General features: G+C 50.9%; 1 protein-coding gene across 7 annotated transcripts in view; it reads left to right on the forward strand.

Annotated features, from left to right (window-relative positions):
- The window catches only part of ELFN2 (extracellular leucine rich repeat and fibronectin type III domain containing 2), a 51,309-nt gene extending 41,028 nt beyond the window's left edge, over positions 1-10,281 (forward strand). For all 7 annotated transcript variants that reach the window (XM_035342991.1, XM_035343000.1, XM_035343025.1 and 4 more), the window contains exon 3: positions 1,348-10,281. In XM_035342991.1, coding sequence (XP_035198882.1) covers positions 2,017-4,443 — 2,427 coding nt within the window. In that variant the 5' untranslated portion in view covers positions 1,348-2,016 and the 3' untranslated portion in view covers positions 4,444-10,281. The remainder of the gene's footprint in view (positions 1-1,347) is intronic.
- Positions 10,282-16,262: the final 5,981 nt, after the last annotated feature.

The raw sequence follows: 16,262 nt of genomic DNA on the forward strand, positions 1-16,262 counted from the left end.
TTCTTCCCCTCCCCTTCTCTGTCTTGGCTTTCCTTTTTGGATTATTGAATATTTAAGTGTTTCTCTGTGACACTATCTCTGATCCCTTAATCCAGCTGGCCTGGTAATTCCACAGACCCAAATCAGCTCAGATTTCTCCACAGACGTAAGCCTTGTTCCTCAAGGGTTCACTCACTCCTCCTCCATTTATCTTCCTTCACTTTACTTCTGCCCTTTGTGTCTCTGTGCTAGAAATTGGTTCAGCTTTTGCAGCAAAAGCTTCAGCAGTATCTTTAGTGAGCAGCCTCCCCTCCCCAAAAAAAGGCGCTAGAGGGCATCTTTATTCTTCACAACTAAGAATCCTTTTTTTTTTTTTTTTAATAAAATTATTTTCTATGAAAGTTAAAACAAAAAAGTCATGTGCCCACATATTTTCTTTGCTGTATGAAAAGATTTTCTCCATGCTGCTTGAGGGCGCTTCTGCCAGGTTCCTGTCTCAGCACACGGGGACAAGGGTTGAAGCCATGGCCAGAGGGAAGGGTGCTCCAAGCTGCCCGCCCCAGTCAGGACCAGGAGCTTGCCCAAACCCCAGAGATGCATTAAGGCAAATGTTGCTTTGGTTGGGTAGGTGGGCGACGTCCTTCAGCTCGGTACTGCTGGGATTGCTGGGTGGGAGAACTGGAGGCTGCTATTTGATACGCTGCCTACATCCTGCTCCCCTGCATGCTACAACCAGGCTAGCTCACCTCAACAGCCTTGTCCCTGCACCAAGAGGCAGGAAAAATGTTTAGAGCACAAGCGGTTACACGTGGCTTGAATTATTTATCCCTCTTGCATCAAGGAAGGGAGGAAACAAATTAAAAAGTGCTTTGCTTTGTTTTTAATTTTGTGGGGGGGGGTGGAGGTGGAGGCTTGTTTGCATTTTCATTGCTTCATGCATTCTGTGTACACGGTTTTCAGGCAGCTGAAAATCCTTGGCTTCGGCTGTGTTTGGGGCTTGCCTTTGTTTACACTAGCAGTTTTGAGCTGAGCGCAATAGCAGCCATTTGCTTCCCAGCCTCTCTTCCCTTCCCCTCCAGCCCCCACTCCGCTGCCTTCCCCCCTGCCCCTGGCTGTGATTACATTGCATAACGCAGCTCAGGTACACTTCTGCACACCCCCAATATAAGATTATATGTCGTGAGGGTTCCCTTCTCCAAGGCTTATCAGCAAGGCAGCCGGTCCCACTCCTCCTTTGCCTGCACCCCCCCCCCCCCCGCGGGCTCTTCTCCATCTCCCTCTTCTCACAAAGCCTCGTCATCTACACTCTTATCGCAAAGATCCCCCAACTGATGCCTCTTCTTGTCTCCCGTGTGCTTTCTTTTCCAGATTCCAGTGACAGATGGATCTCTCTCATGTGCGCTTGCTCTTTCCCTCTCTGTATTTTTGTTTTCGACATGTTTGATCTAAAGCTCTGAAGCTTCTCGGAGGGAACCCGGGAGCGAAGGAAGAGGAGGAGGAGGAGGAACTGAGGGAGCGTGAGCGACAGAGAAGGCAGCCCTGCCTTATTCTTCCAAATCACACCGTGGAGGGGCAGGGGAAGACTAGAGGGGGGAGGGCTTGGGTTTGTTTTGGAGTGGGTTTGGTGTGGGTGGGGGGTGGGTGGGTGGGAGGACAGTGGAAGAAGTGGGACAGTCGCTCCTGAGCATCAAAGAAGATTCTCTGTCCTCAGTCTGAATTTCTGTTTAGAAAAGAAGCACAAAGTGTTCCCTTCCAGACCACTCAGGCTAGGTGGCAGGTTTTGGGTGTGCTTGAAGCAAATTGCATGTATCCTCCCTGCTCCGTGCTCCTGGCTTGACCCATGGGGCAAGAAGAAACGATGGCATTGACACCCAATAGGACTGCGGTGCTCATGCACTTCTGTTGCTAAACCCCTATTTACTACCCCTTTCTCTTTCCTCTGCCTCCAATTTTCCTTTTGCTGTGGTCCTGGAATTTGTATTTTTGTTGCCTTTTTTTTCCTTTTTTTCATTTTCTTTTTTTTTTTTTTTTGGCCTGATGAGGGCACCACTGCAGACCATGATGTGCCTGGGGTTGTGGGCAGCTGCCCTGCTCTGCTTGTTTTCCCCCGGCACTGTGCGAGGTGACTGCTGGCTGATCGAGGGGGACAAAGGTTATGTGTGGCTGGCCATCTGCAGCCAGAACCAGCCCCCGTACGAGACCATCCCCCAGCACATCAACAGCACGGTGCATGACTTGCGTCTGAACGAGAATAAGCTCAAAGTGGTGCTGTACTCCTCCCTCAACCGCTTCGGCAACCTGACCGACCTGAACCTGACCAAGAACGAGATCTCCTACATTGAGGATGGGGCTTTCATGGGCCAGACAAACCTCCAGGTATTGCAGCTGGGCTACAACAAACTCACAAATCTGACAGAGGGCATGTTGAGGGGTATGGCCCGGCTCCAGTTCCTATTCGTGCAGCACAACCTGATAGAGCTGGTCACCCCTACTGCCTTCTCTGAGTGCCCCAGCCTGATTAGCATCGACCTGTCGTCGAACCGTCTCAGCCGCCTGGAAGGCAACACTTTCACCAGCTTGAGCAATCTGATGGTGTGTGAGCTGGCAGGCAACCCCTTCAACTGTGACTGTAGCCTCTACAGCTTTCTTAACTGGCTGGCGCTCTTCAACAACGTCACCAAGAACTATGACCGGCTCCAGTGTGAGACGCCACGGGAGTTTGCCGGGTACCCGCTCCTGGTACCTCGGCCTCACCACAACCGCAATGCCATCACCATCTTCCAGTCCATGTGCAGAGGTGGCACCATCCCCTCCCTCTCCAGGGTCAACCCCACCCCTTATACCCCCGACTCCCAGCGAGACTTGGATGAGGGTTCAGCCATCAGCCCCGGGGACTTCCTCTCCGTCAAGCCTCCAGCCTCCTCCACCACCGACTCCTCCTTCAGTCCCAGCATCAAGCTCCACGATGTCACCATCACCTCAGCCATCCTGATGGTAACCATCCCCATGCCCTACAGTAAGATGTATGTGCTGGTCCAATACAACAACAGCTACGTTTCTGACATTGCGACACTGAAGAGCAAGAAGGAGTACGTCACTGTCAACAAGTTGAAGGCCCACACGGATTACACTTTCTGTGTGGCCTCCATCCGCAACAACAGGCGCTACAACCACACTTGCCTGACCTTTGCAACCAGGAGCAAAGGCAGGGAGGACCCCATTTCCAGTACTTCCACCACCACCCACTATATCATGACCACCCTGGGTTGCCTCTTTGGGATGGTCATTGTCTTGGGGGTGGTGTACTACTGCCTGCGGAAGCGGAGGATGCAGGAAGAGAAACAGAAGTCCCTCAATGTCAAAAAGACCATCCTGGAAATGCGTTATGGATCAGATATTGATACCAGTACCATGGTCCATCCTTCCCAAAAACTGGGTGAGCCACCAGTGATCCCTGTCTCACGGATGTCCTCCATCCCTTCCATGATTGGGGAGAAGTTGCCCCCACCAAAATCAATGGAGGCTGGTATGGAGACCCCCAAAGTCACCACTAAAGGCAACTACATTGAGGTGCGGACTGGTGGTGGGGATGGTCTGGAACGGACCCAGCGGGATGAGGACCTGAGGGAGCTTGACAATGGGCAAGGCTCAGCTGCCGAGATCTCTACTATTGCCAAGGAGGTAGACAAGGTCAACCAGATCATCAACAACTGTATTGATGCTCTCAAGCTGGACACGGCCTCTTTCCTTGGTGGTGGGACTGGTGTAGACTCAGACATGGCCTTTGAGTGCCAGTCCATACCTGCCAGTTCCTCGGGTGGGCTAGAGCGACCCAGCTTTCTTTCCCCACCCTACAAGGAAAGCTCCCACCACCCTTTGCAGCGCCAGCTCAGTGCTGATGCTGCCGTGGCCAGAAAGACCTGCAGCATCTCCTCCAGTGGCTCCATTAAGAGCGCCAAGGTCTTCAGCCTGGATGTGCCTGACCACCCGCCACTGAGCAAGTCTGACTCCAAATACATTGAGAAGGGCAGCCCACTCAACAGCCCTTTGGATCGTCTTCCCTTGGTGTCCCCGGGCGCCATCCACCACTTGGAAGTCAAGCCTTCGTACCACTGCAGTGAGCACCGACACTCCTTCCCGGCCCTGTACTACGAGGAAAGTGCTGACACCTTGAGCCAGCGCGTGTCGTTCCTCAAGCCACTCTCCCGCTCCAAGCGAGACTCCACGTATTCCCAGCTCTCCCCCAGACACTACTTCTCGGGTTACTCCTCCAGCCCTGAGTACTCATCGGAGAGCACCCACAAGATCTGGGAGCGATTCCGGCCTTACAAGAAGCACCACAGGGAGGAGGTTTACATGGCGGCTGGGCATGCCCTGCGGAAGAAAGTTCAGTTTGCCAAGGACGAGGATCTGCATGACATCCTGGATTACTGGAAAGGAGTCTCTGCTCAGCAGAAGCTGTGACTCTCCCCTACTCTTTCCGAGGAAACAATACAAAACAAGACCCCCTCCCCCAACAACCAGAAAAAAAATATGCCACTTGACTGTGAAAAATAAACCAACAACAAAATACTCCCAACAAATACAAAACTGACAGAATTGTTTCTTAAAGTTTACAACAACAGAAAAACTCTCTCACACACAGACACACACACATATGCCGAATTGTCTCTACTGTGTTACGGGGACCATTGTTCTGCCTGCAGATGGTTGGGAGGAGAGTCCTGCTCTGACACTGTGGTAACAGCACTGGAGTGCGGGTGGGTGGCACTGGGAGGGGGTGGCAGTGGTGGCAGGGGATGGGCAGGGACGGACACTCACCAGGCATGGAACTCAGCTGTGAACTATTATTGCTCTTTCTGTTCTTCTTGCTGCTTGAGAGATGATTTTTCTTTTTGGTGGGAGGGGAAAACTTTGGTTTAGAGAGCTTCTCTGCCCACTTCATACACCTACTTTTCCAAATTTTCTGTCACATTAGTTCCCCCCCCTATATCCTTTGGCAGTAAAGGCTTTTCTCTCTCTTCTGTCCCCTTCCAAGTTAGGTGGGATTTGTTGGAAGAAGTTCTCTCTCTCCTTTTCCTTTTCCTCTTCCCTACCCATCTCCCTAGGCTTGCACTTTTTGTCTAAATATTTCAGGAACCTCCATTATCCTCAGAGGAAGGAGAGTGTGATGGACAGGAGGTAGACTCGCCGCACAAGAGGCTCTGTGTCCTCGCTGCTCTCCCCTCTCCCCTTCTCCCGCCATGCTATTGATGTTGAACACCAGCTATCCCGGAGCGACAGGCCTGCTCAGAGCCAGTTATCTGCCAGTAATCGAGCGGTATGTCTGTGCTCTTTTGCACATTAAGTCAGGTCCTCAAGGAAATGTAGATGAGGAGTCATGAAGGTCCAGTCTTTCAGAGGTGCAAAGGGTTCCTATGTCTCCATGGGTGTCATAGGTCATGGGTCCTACCATTTCCCACCATGTACCACCCATGCTGAGGCTGACCTGAGGAGCAGGTTTGGGACACTGTTTTGCCTGCCTTACTATGAGACAGGGACGTGGAGAGCAGCTAAGCAGAACAACTTGCATGCACAGCTTGTGTAGTTCTTCCCAACTGACTTGCATCATGTTGGGAGAGGGGTAGAAGAGCATCAGACATCCTCCTTGCTTTCCTCAGGAGAGTTGAACGCAAAAAGAGGATTTCTATTGCTTAGAAAGCACTGGGTCCATAGAAAAGACACCGAGTGGCTCCCACTTGCACAGGCCATAGATACTTTGGCATGAATAGGAGATAGCATAGGGTAAAGGCAAAAGCACAGGAAATAAAAGGGATGTGAGAGTGGGCCTGGGAGCAGCCCAGGAGGGTTGGCTCCAAGAGAAGCTCCCTTTGTGTGTGCAGCCATATGGTGTGCTGGGATAGAGGAGGATACTAGCCTCTGGATAGCAGTGTTCCTCTGAATGCTTGAGAGGCCCTTAATACTTAAGAGTCAGAACAAACTTACCACCTCCTAAATCCTCCACCTCCTCACAGTTAGCTGTGACAGACTTTTCTTAGGGACTCTTTAACATCTTGTCAAAAAAAAAAAAAAAAAAAAAAAAGAGACAAAACCAACAAATTTTCCTTGCTAGGTCCCAGCCTCTCTCCCTTGGATAGAAGAGCTGCCACAGTGTTGGGAATGAGCATATTGCCTTCTCCATCTCGTTTCTGAGCAGCCCAACAAAGCACAATCGTGGCACCCTCTCTCCCAGAGTTTCCTTGTCAGGCAGGGGTGGCTGCCTGCTGAGTGCATCTTTAGTGCATTTTTTATGCAGCACTGTGGGCCTCCTCTCCATGAGCTGCACACCCCAATCGCTCTTCACACCCACCAGGATGAGAGTGAGGGCCTGTGTTGTGTTGGCCTTTCCCAAGTGGCTATTTCCTTTCTGAGGTGCTCCTCTGGAGCTCCAATGAGTCTGGGGGCCCTGGGAAAAGGACAGGTGTGAAGTACCTTCTCTGGGAGGTGTTTATGTGCTGCCTGCACATTATCTGTCAGGTAATAGCATTGCCAGCTTTGACAGCTGGTTTCAGTGCTGGAGATAACATAGCTTCATCTTCTAAAAGCGAGGAGCAGCAGTAGGCAGAGCCTGGTGCACAAAAATCAGAGTGGTAAACCTTAAGGTCTAAGCCTGTGAAGATCCTTGGCATCTCTTCCTCCTAGGGATGCTGAGAGTAACAATCCTAAGCCAGCTCTGGATCCCATTGCCTCAGCCTCCTTCACTGTCAGCCACATTCCCCCACAGCCAGAGCATCATTTTGCTTTGAGTCCAGAGGTATCCGGGGGACTGAGTCCACCCTGTAAGAGTCAGTGCAACGCAGCAGAAGGGATGTGTGTGTGCAGAATGATGAAGGACATCGCTGCTGCCATGTGTTCCTCCGTGTTGGGACAATGCAGCAAATCAAGGCAGGCAAAGGCTGTGAGAGGTGCTTAGGCACAGCAGAGACCTCTCCAGCTGCCATGTGGAATAGGCCCAGTGGTCTTCCAGCGTGGCACCCATCCGAACAAGAAAGGCTAATGGCTGGGGCATAGAATTGGATAGCAAAAGGAGGATCTCAGGCACAGGGGGATGGAGTCCTGTTCCGCTCCCTGCCTCTTCCCTCCCTGTGCTTCTCCTCTGCTTTATGGTCTTGTAATGAGTTCTGCTCATATAGGTTTGTGGGGGAAGCCTCAGCCTGGAATGGTTTCTGCTCCCTCTGCTCATCATCCCAGCAAGGCAGAATGGTCAGGAATACAAGTGTCATCAAGCCCTTCTTTTGCCTGTGGTGGGGGTAAGGTTGGGTGTGAGGGATAAGCCATTTCTCTCCCCACTGTAGCCCCCCACTCCAAACCAGTGGGTGAAGTTTGCACAAGATGGACTGTTCTGTGGGAGGAAGAGGGCAAGGAAGGGGAACAAAGTGTCCCACCTTCCTTCTTCCTCCCTTCTTCCTTGTCCTGCTCCTTCCCCAGGGATGAGGGCTCACAAAGTGATGCCAGCCCTGTTGGAGGAAAGCAGATTTAACGTTATATTTGCATGATGATTTTACTGTATTTTTCTGAGCAAACACCTGTTGTGTATGTGCCAGTTTGATGGAATTTAACTCCCTCCCCAAAGTCTCACCCATCCTTGTCCCTGTTTTCCGTGCTCCTTTCCTTCATCCCCGATGTGATTTTATGAGAGACTCCTACCAGTTTGGGAGGGAACACAACCCCAAGAGATCCCAACCCAATCAGCCTCATAAAAAACTCCCCTTCCTCTTTTCAGTGCCCCTTTCCCTTGCCCTAAATGTGGTCTCCTAAATGTGGGATGTGTTATATACCAAAGGCCTGTTCTTTCTAGTGGTCATCATTTCTCCTAATTATTTAGAAAAAGGAGTGAAGTCCATTGAGACAGATCTCATAAGAGAAATGGTCACTACCGTCCATCTGCCCTGGTTTCACCTTCCCCAGATCAACAAGCAAGGCCATTCTTGGGGGAGCAAGGACTACCTCACCTGAAGATAAACTACTGTCACAGTAAAAGCTTGATTTGGAGCCTGTTGCAGTCGCCGTAAGACTTCCCACCACCTTCCTCTCGTTGACTGCAGGAGGCTCAGGGTTAGGTCTGTCCTACTCCTCCTCTCCTGTGGGTGGCCCTGGCAGAGGGCAGGGCCTGATGACAACTCTAAGACCTCCATGGTGGGAAAAGGCCCTAAGAGAAGCCTGAAGTTTCTAAGCCCTCTATGGCAGGCTCACCCCTGCCTTCTCCCAGGGCAAAGTGAATCCATGGGGCAGAACCAAGACCAGCCCCCTTCACACTTTATTTCTGGGCTGGTGACTCCCGACAGGGAAAAACAAGGGTTTAGTTCACCTCACTGAAAAGAGTGGAGGGTGAGGAATGAGATGGGGTTCTCACCTGCCCTTTCCCCCCAAGAACAGGTCCAGGGGAGCTGTGCTGGATTCCCACACCCAGGAGGGTGAACGTGAGACCCTAGGTGTGCTGTTCCCGTGGTGCAGAGCCCTTCCCCACCCCTGCGGGTGCTGCTCCTGCTCCAGTGCCACATTCCCCTCGCCCGCTCCCCACTCTTCTGTGCTGAATAAATCCCTCCTGAGGCAGGTGTGAAATATTCATGACTGACAAATGAAGATTTATGTCAGGCTGGGGAGGCCTCTGTGTGTTTGCAATGCTAATCAGCCTGCCTTCCTGGAGGAGGCTCTGCCAGGAAGGCTTGGGGGAAGGAGGGGGAGATGCAGAAGGGAAAAAGGAGCTGAGGAAGAGAAAGAAGGGGCAGAGACAGCAGGGATGACGAGGGTCTGTTGTACTGAAGGGACCAAGGGATGGGGAGGGCACTAGGAGGAAACAGGGAGACAGAGGGGGCAGAGAAGAGGGACAGGATGGAAGGAACAGGGGAAGAGGTGGACGCACAGGAAAGAATAGGATAGAAAGGACCAGTGAGAGAAAGGGCTGAATGCACAGGGGGGGAAGTAAGTCAATGCCTGAAGAGAAAAGCTGGACAGACTTCATGATGAGCTGTGGCCGCTCTCTGTAGGGCAGAGCTCAGCGCTACAGGTCGGGCAGGAGCTGGAGCCACGGCCCCGAAAGCACATTTGCCATGCTTGTTGCTGACCGGAGAGCTCGGCTGCATCTGGAAACACACACGGCCTCCGGGAACCTGGAGAACGCCCCTCTTCCACCGCCACCACCTCCTTCAGCATAAGCTGTGCTCATGGAGCCACATCCTCTTGCGGGAGCCAGCCTGCTGCTGATGTCCCACTGCCTGAGCAGGAGGGAGCATCTTCGGGGTGACTCGGTGTGGGAAGGACACTCAGCGCCACCCTCCACCAGGCTGCGGGGGTCTTTCGTAGGGCTGGAGGAGCCTGCCCCACCTCAGCTGCCCCCTCCGTACCCTGGCTGAGGCAGGCGTTTTGGGGTCTTTACCCAAAGAAGGGGCAGAGGGGGTGTCTGTTGCCTCCCCCATACACACACACGCATCCTGTCCCTCCAGCCACTTTGCTCTTGTGCTGCGAGGGGCTTTCTTGATCTGCCTCCCCATTTCTTCCCCTGCCTTGCGCTGTGGGAAGCTCTCCCTATACCTCTCCCCATGCAGCCCTGCCATGGCAGCTCTAACCCACCCCTATTCAACCCTTCTCCTCTTTCGCCCTCTCACGGGTCCCCCTTTGTCCGCCCCATCCTCACGCGTTTGGCTTGGCCTTCGCCTCCCCGTTACCACCACCGCCACTGTGAGGCCTTGCTCTTCGGTGGCCTGCTCCCACCGCCTGCTCTCCCCCTGTCCCTGGGGGGAAGAAGGAGCCGTCTGGGTCAGGCGAGGTCCACCGGGGCTGGTACCGCTGGTCCATCCACAAGCACAGCACCTGGGGCGAGGGGGTGGGAAGGGGTGGGCAGCTGCGGGGGCAAAGAGCCAAGGGGGGGCTCCCCTTGAATGTAAAGAAGGGCCTCGGAGGCAGCTGCTGGGACTGGCTCCTTGTGGCCTCTTTGGTGTTCCTCTTTCCGCAACAACCCTGTGACCCCCCCCCCGGTTGTGTATGGACACATTTGAGTTGGAGTTATGTTCTTTTCTCTGTTCTTTTATTTTTTTCCCCTTTCCTTCTTTTGGATTTCTCTTTTTTTCTCTTCCTTTTCTTTCTCTCTCTCTTTTCTTTTTCTTCTTTCTTTTCCTGTTTTAAAAATGAATGGCACGAAATCGTTTTTCCTCAACTCGGAGATTCCTGTATGGAGAAAATCAATTTCTATATTTGCAATAAATTTCTTATTTAAAAAAAAGCAACAAAAAATCCAAAAAAAACAACAAACAAAAAATGTGAAAAGCTGCTTCTGAGTCTGTTTGTCCCAGCCTTGTCTTGCACAGGAGGTGGGATGGGATGGCAGGGAGCGGGGTAAGGGGGAAACTGAGAAAGCTGGGTGAGGGTTTGGGAGAAGGATTCTGGCCATCTGCTCCCCACTAATACACTTTTCTCTGCACTTGGAGGTTGCCTTGTTGTGGAGCACTGTTGAATGCATCCTCATTGTTGCTGAGTCCTCAGTTCTCTCATGATACTGGTCCTCTACTGCTCAGCACCCTGCTCATATCCCATCCCAGGCATGCATACACCACGGCCTGGGTGTAGGACAGTGCTTCCTCACCCATCAACAACACCACAAATCCTCAGCTGGTGGTAAGAGGCATCCTCTGCCAAGCTCCAGAGCTGTCCAGAGAAACTCACTCCAAGCCAGGTGATTTGGCCACGGGTAGTGACTAAGCAATCTGTAACCTAATCCACCAGCAGATATCCTGATCTCAGCTCTTCCTAAGCATGAATATTTCAAGGCAAGAATACAGCTAGCGAATCTGTGTGTATTGGTGCATTTATACACATAATTAGGCCAATTTGTTCATGGTGACATAGCAGCTATTCTCTTAAATGTCTTCTCTCTTCTCCAGCTCCTGATTTTGTCTCATTTCTAGTCTCTCCAAGAGTGGTAGTTCTGCTTGGCTCAGAGATTTATGTCTTTTGACCCTGCATGTCCAGCTTTGATCAAACAAGTCTAACCATGGCTTCTGAGCTTCCTTCTTGGATGTGGCTGCTAGGACTAGCTCTTCACAGCCTCTGTTCCTGGAGTAGAAAAGGGCAGAAATAAACAGTCGGGGGTGGGGAGGTGAATGTGAATATGGACACAACAGTGACTTTCAGCTCCTGGATGTATATGCCGCAGAAGCTGGCAATTCTTATTAATGCTTGAATTGATTTTAGAGCAGCCTTGGGGGCAGCTGCCTACTACAGGCAGATGCTTCACAGTCTAATGTGTTCTTCCTTGGTCCTGGGAAGGATGACTGAGTGTAGGAAGGAATGGTGCTGGGCTCTTGGGTTTGGACAACAGTGCATAACAAAGAGGAGCTCTGCTGGGGTTAATCAGAATTTCAAGTGCTTGGTGGAAAGCTGGATCTTTGGGTCAAAAAGGAATTCCTGACACCTGCATCTCTGCAGTGCAGAGATGGGCCGTCAGAGACAGGGAATCTCAAACCTTGAGAGGAATTAATGCACAACTTTTAAACTGGTGTAATCTAATCAGTAGAGTCCCCCCATGCTGTTTATTTTGTTGCTAAATTCAATTTTGTCTCCACAGTCCCTGCATTTCATCTGGTTGCTCTGCCACAGGGATGAGAAAGGACAAGATGTATTTGCAGCTGCTGTGTAGGGGGAGCAGAACTCTTTGGGAAGGAAGGACTGTCAGGGCTGGAGAAGTCACGAATGTCCTGAAGCCAGGCAGAGATTGTTGAATCTATATGTTGGGGGCACATTGAAGGACAGTAGTCAGCCCCCTGGGTCAAAGGAAAGAGTTAAGCAGTGCTGGTATTTAAACAGCTTCTGGCTGACTCCAGAGACCCTGGGATTCCTCTGCTCTGCACAGGGCTGTGTGAAGCTGTGTGCCTCTGGGGAAGGGACGAGGTGTCAGTGACTTCTGAGAGCCTGTGTTGTTCTCTCGAGTGCCTCTGAATATGACTGTGTCCAACTGATGCAGTCCCTGCAGCAAACCACATTGACCTCTGCCTCCTGAACCTGCTTGGTGCACCATGGCAGCTGCATCAAGGAGTGGGAAGAAAGGCCCAAGTGCTGTGTTGGGAGCAGTGAAGTGGCTGCAGGAGACAGTGTGAGGGACGAAGTCAGCTGGATTGCCAGGGTGAGCTCACTGAGAAAAACATTGCAGCTTTATAAACCCATGTTCTAGGCTGGCTGCAGATTCAGGAAAACCATATTGTGTCGTCTTGTGCTTGGTTCCTGCTATCTTGGTGTCTTGTTCTTGGTTCATACTATCTCAGTTCTTTATCATCCCCATGAAGTTCAGTAACTTATCCAAGCAGTCATTTCCTGCAGCACAAGAAGGGCTAACTTAGCCACAGAACCTTTTGCTGGAAATCATATCAGACAGCTGGGATCTCTGTGTACATGTGTGCGCACACATGTGCGTATGTGTTGTGAAATGTACAGGCATGTGGGCAATATTGCCCTCTCCTGGACTGACTCTCTGGTTTGGAAGAGCACCGCTGGTGGAACTGCAGCCTGACAGATGAATTCTGTTTCCCTGCAAGGGTAACATCCTCTCTGAGCCTTGATTTCCTATCCACATCCTGCAGGCTGTTATAGCCAGGTCAGGTTGGGGACTGACTGTTCTCTGGAGCTCCAGCACCTGGGCACCCTGAGCAATCATGATTCCTCAGGGTCAGGGAAGGTCTAAGGGAGCATGATGAGGAACCTGCCCCCTCCAAACAAGGTCACTTTCAGTGGAACCTGTAACTAACAGCTCTGAAAGGCAATGAGTAGAAGTACATGAGGGTGCGAGGGTCACACTGCTGATATTTGTCCCACTGCTGATGCATTGTCTCCTCGGACAGAAGAGAGTATTGCAATCTGGGGAACAGTCAGGCCCACATCTCTCCCCAGGTCTTGGGTGTGCTCTTAATTAACACACAAAGCTGTGGGTCTTGTTGAGCTGGAGGACAAAGTGAGATCTGTATAGAACCCAAAGGGATTTGGGAGAATAATTGCACAGGCCATGCTCACCCTTATCAGGGGAACAGAGGGTATCACTGAACAACCTGTTCACTGAACAAACTGTACATCTCCTTCCTCTTCTGTGGAAGAAGCTCAAAGAGAGAGAAAGCAAACATGAACAATATGAGTGAAAGATTTAGGAGTGAAGGGATAAGGAGGATGGAAGGAGCACTTGAATACCCAAGCTTCACGTACATACAATGATGCTCCATTCCTTGGCTTCCCAAGTATCAAACAAGGGTCTGTGTCCTCCCTTCCCTGATCGAACTCCCTGGGACAGAGTCTGTCTCTCACAACATGGCTATATGATGCTTCTTATAGTGGAATTGACAGACTAGTCAGGGACTGATAGCACACATCTTCAAAGGAGGAAGGAACATCACTGAAAGTGAGTCCGAGGACCTGTACTGGTGACTCTTGCTGAGCAAGGCAGAAGCAGGGGCCCAGCCAACATTACTGTGGAAAATGGATCAAAAGCCTCATCATTTTTTAAATAAGAAACACTTAAAAAAAGGAAAACATTCAGCTCCATCTCGCTGTATATGTCGCCAGAAAGGGCATCATTAAGAATTCATTGCAACTTCTGCACCCAATTTTCCAGCCCAGTGCCTTGTCCCGCTTGTCTTGCTCCAGCTCCAAAGACAGTGGAAGCACTGCCATGTGTACCGAGGGACAAATGGGAACTGAGTAACAAGGTGGAGCTTGAAGAAAGGACAGGGGGAGCTGAGGACCTCTGGTGTGAAGTGGCTGAAGGAAGGAGAAGCACAGCTAGGCAGGAAGAATGAGGAAGAGCCAGGATTGCCCACAGACCTGTGAGCAAAGAGACATGAGCCAGCCTCAGCTGCTGGCTGTCATCTGCTTGCACAGGCAGGGGAATTTCCTTAGTCTTTATTCTGCCCTACTCTAATGGCTGGAGTTTATCCAGAGGTGACTCTAAGGGTGTGACTGGGGATTCCTAACAGCTGGAAAGGGCCCACACGCTGTCCAGCCAAGGTCTTGAGCTGCAGGACAGTGATGCAACTGCCCAACAAAAATGGCCAAGCCAAGCTAAGCTATGTCATAAGGTGAATTCATCAGGGCAAGGAGATGCTAAGCCTCGCAGGTTAAAGCTATAAAGGCTGAAAAGGCTGTACATGTGTTTGAAAGACTTCAGTTGAAGGAAAATGGCTGCTTATTCCCATACTATCTGGAGGAAAACAGGCTTCATGCAGGGCTTTGCTCAGATTGGGCACTGGTCCAGAAGATGCGTGAGATCCCAGCTTCTCACCCCCTCCTCATAAGGTGGGCAAAGATCTGTTGCCTCAGTTTCCCTGCAATACATTTTCTCACCCTGTGTTCTGTCAGTCTAATCCACCAGGCTTCCTGCCTGTGACACCCATTTCTCCTTCTCTCTGCTTCTCAAGTGGCAGCCAGGGAGATAATTGGTATTTTTGACACTGTCTGTTGAGCACTTTGTGGCAGGAGCTGCCAGGATGAAGTGGTGAATTAGATAATTAGGGTTAATTAGAGGCTTTACAGGGCTTTGTTACCATACTCCATGAGAATCGCACAATCCTTTCAGGGCCATTACATGGAATGGTGCCATCGGGGCAGAGGGGAGAAGTGAGGAGCTGCCAAAGGCATCGGCGGTGGCAATTGGAAAAGGGCAGTCCTGCTTCTTAGTGGAATTGGAGGTGCAGTGGTGGAGCAAGCTGCTCAGAAAACTTGAGAAGCAAGGCTGGACACAGAGCACATAGAAACAGAGGCCTGAATGACCTTCACTAGGCCCTGAAATGTACCTGGCCACCCACTACTGCCGGTGGCAGCTCTGCTCTGTCACGCAGATCCCACTTCTGTAAGAAGGGGTCACAGGCCCTTCCTGCCCCTCTGAGAAGAGCAGGCTACCTGGGGCTGAGGGTATGGTGGAAAAGGGCACCAGGCCGGCGGTGGAGTGTGACAGGGATTGCCATTGTCATCCCGGAGCTGTGCTGTCCACACCTGTCCTTACTCTGCCAGTGCTGGGCTGTTTGTCTCTGTGGATGGTGAGGAGACACTGCTCTCTCACGCCCACCCAGATCCGTGACGGAGAAGGGGGCCATACTTTCTCCAGCCATGTTGTGCTAGTCTGGAAAGGAGGATGACAGCTCTCCAACTTGCAATTGTTGGTGTGTAGGGAATCTCTGAAGAGGTCACTTTGCCAGCTTGGCCTCTCTACACACCTGTGCCCTCTCAGAGGAATATGGAATTGGTCTCATTGCTAGCAGGCTTTGGAAGGATCAGTCCAGCGTATTAGGGAGTCTTTCCACAGAAGAGTATAATTTTCAAGGTCACTACATTGCTGCCCAAATTACCCCAGCTGTGACACTTCTAGTAATGGCCTTGATTGTACAGTAGGGGAGGCGGGGACAGGGCACTTCTATCCTGGTGCCATCCCATCAGAACCAGGAAGCTTCCCTGGAAAGTACTTCCACAAGGGATTAGGCACTTCCCCCTGCAGACAGTCCTCTCAAGTGCCCAGGTCTCTCCTGGTTCCTTACTGAATTCTCTCAACTGTAACCAACTTCTTCCATGCTTTGGTCCTAAAGACAACCTACTGCAGTGGGCAAGACCCACAGGCTGGAATTTCTGCACAAAGGGCACAACACGGAGGAACAGACTTGAGCAGAGGCATCACCTCAGAAATGACTAAAGCAGAGAAAGTAATTCTTGCAAGCAGGGGTCAGACTCAGCACCTATAGTCTATAGTGAAGGACAGAGAAGGATTTGAGTCCATATGTAATAGCTCAGTTGGAGAGTAGCTTTGGCGGGCAGAGAAAGAAAATCTCAATGACTCCCTCAGACTCTTGTATTGCAGTGATCTATTAAACAAACAAACACATCTCTGCATAGAGCTTAATCCCACGTGAGTCTGGTATTTTTAGCAGCTTGTTCATGGATAGGTTAACCAGGACTTTTTCTTGCTTCACTTGCAGGAGCCCTGAAGCTAGACTCCAAAGATTCCAGTGGTGACCACTAAGAATGATGGCGTGAATGTAACCTAATGTACTGTTATAACAACTGAATTAGGCCAGCACAAAAGTATAACTAGTCCAGTATCTTGTCCTGTGCAGAGAGAAGGAACTGAGGCTAAGGGTATTTAAATATTAGAATAGGGCAAAGATGTGGTTGCACTTTTTAAATAGGCTGTCCATTTAATTATACCCAAGTCAGAGAGATGTATTTGAAAGTGTAATGTCTTTTTCTTTCTTTCTTTCTTTCTTTCTTTCTTTCTTTCTTTC

Source organism: Oxyura jamaicensis, chromosome 1 (assembly GCF_011077185.1).
Source record: "Oxyura jamaicensis isolate SHBP4307 breed ruddy duck chromosome 1, BPBGC_Ojam_1.0, whole genome shotgun sequence".
NCBI classification, from domain to species: Eukaryota; Metazoa; Chordata; class Aves; order Anseriformes; family Anatidae; genus Oxyura; species Oxyura jamaicensis.